Raw genomic sequence first — 566 nt, 5'->3', positions numbered from 1 at the left:
GGGGGCCGAGAGGTCGGCGCCCGCCGGGAACCCTCGGGGATTGAGACGTCGGGTCTCGAGGAGCCACCGAGTATGTTTGTTCCAGAGGCCGCCCGGGCCCGGATGCGGGAGCCGGAAGCCCGAGAGGACTACTTCGGTGAGACAGAGGTGGCTAGGACGCGGGGAAGGGGGGCACCACCTTCGACTCCCCAGTGCCCCGACGGCAATGCCGGTGTCCAGGGGTCAGTGATGGAGACGCTGGATTAGAGAAGCGGCTAGAGAAATGGATGGGGGCAGATCCCAGAGCGCTTTCTTTTTCCCTCCTGGGTTTCAGATGGACCAGGGCTCCAACTGCTAAATTCAGCGCCCCAATTATCTCTTGAGTCCCAGTCTCAAGCATTAGACAGCTTCAGTTTTAGCCATAGGAAAGGAAGCCTTGTTGGGGAGGGGATGCAGTGGGGAGGGAGAGCATCTCCCCCCCTTCTTCGGGCCCCCCACCTATGTGCCCCTACAGGCTCCGGCGCGCAGCGCCCCCACCCGGGCCCTGGCTCCGCCCGCAGGAATTCGGGGAATGCGCAAGGCGGGCG

At 64.0% G+C, this 566-nt stretch overlaps 1 protein-coding gene across 1 annotated transcript in view; it reads left to right on the top strand.

Moving 5' to 3' along the window:
* The window catches only part of Ajuba (ajuba LIM protein), a 10,500-nt gene that overhangs the window by 1,243 nt on the left and 8,691 nt on the right, over positions 1-566 (top strand). The window contains exon 2 of the mRNA XM_010637874.3: positions 2-136. Within this exon, the coding sequence (XP_010636176.1) occupies positions 2-136 (135 nt within the window). The remainder of the gene's footprint in view (position 1; positions 137-566) is intronic.

The sequence above is a fragment of the Fukomys damarensis genome, unplaced genomic scaffold (genome assembly GCF_012274545.1).
Source record: "Fukomys damarensis isolate Sample0158 unplaced genomic scaffold, DMR_v1.0_HiC HiC_scaffold_17, whole genome shotgun sequence".
Lineage (NCBI taxonomy): Eukaryota > Metazoa > Chordata > Mammalia > Rodentia > Bathyergidae > Fukomys > Fukomys damarensis.
The sequence above is the reverse complement of the archived record's forward strand: the minus strand, read 5'-3'. Positions and strand labels throughout refer to the sequence as shown.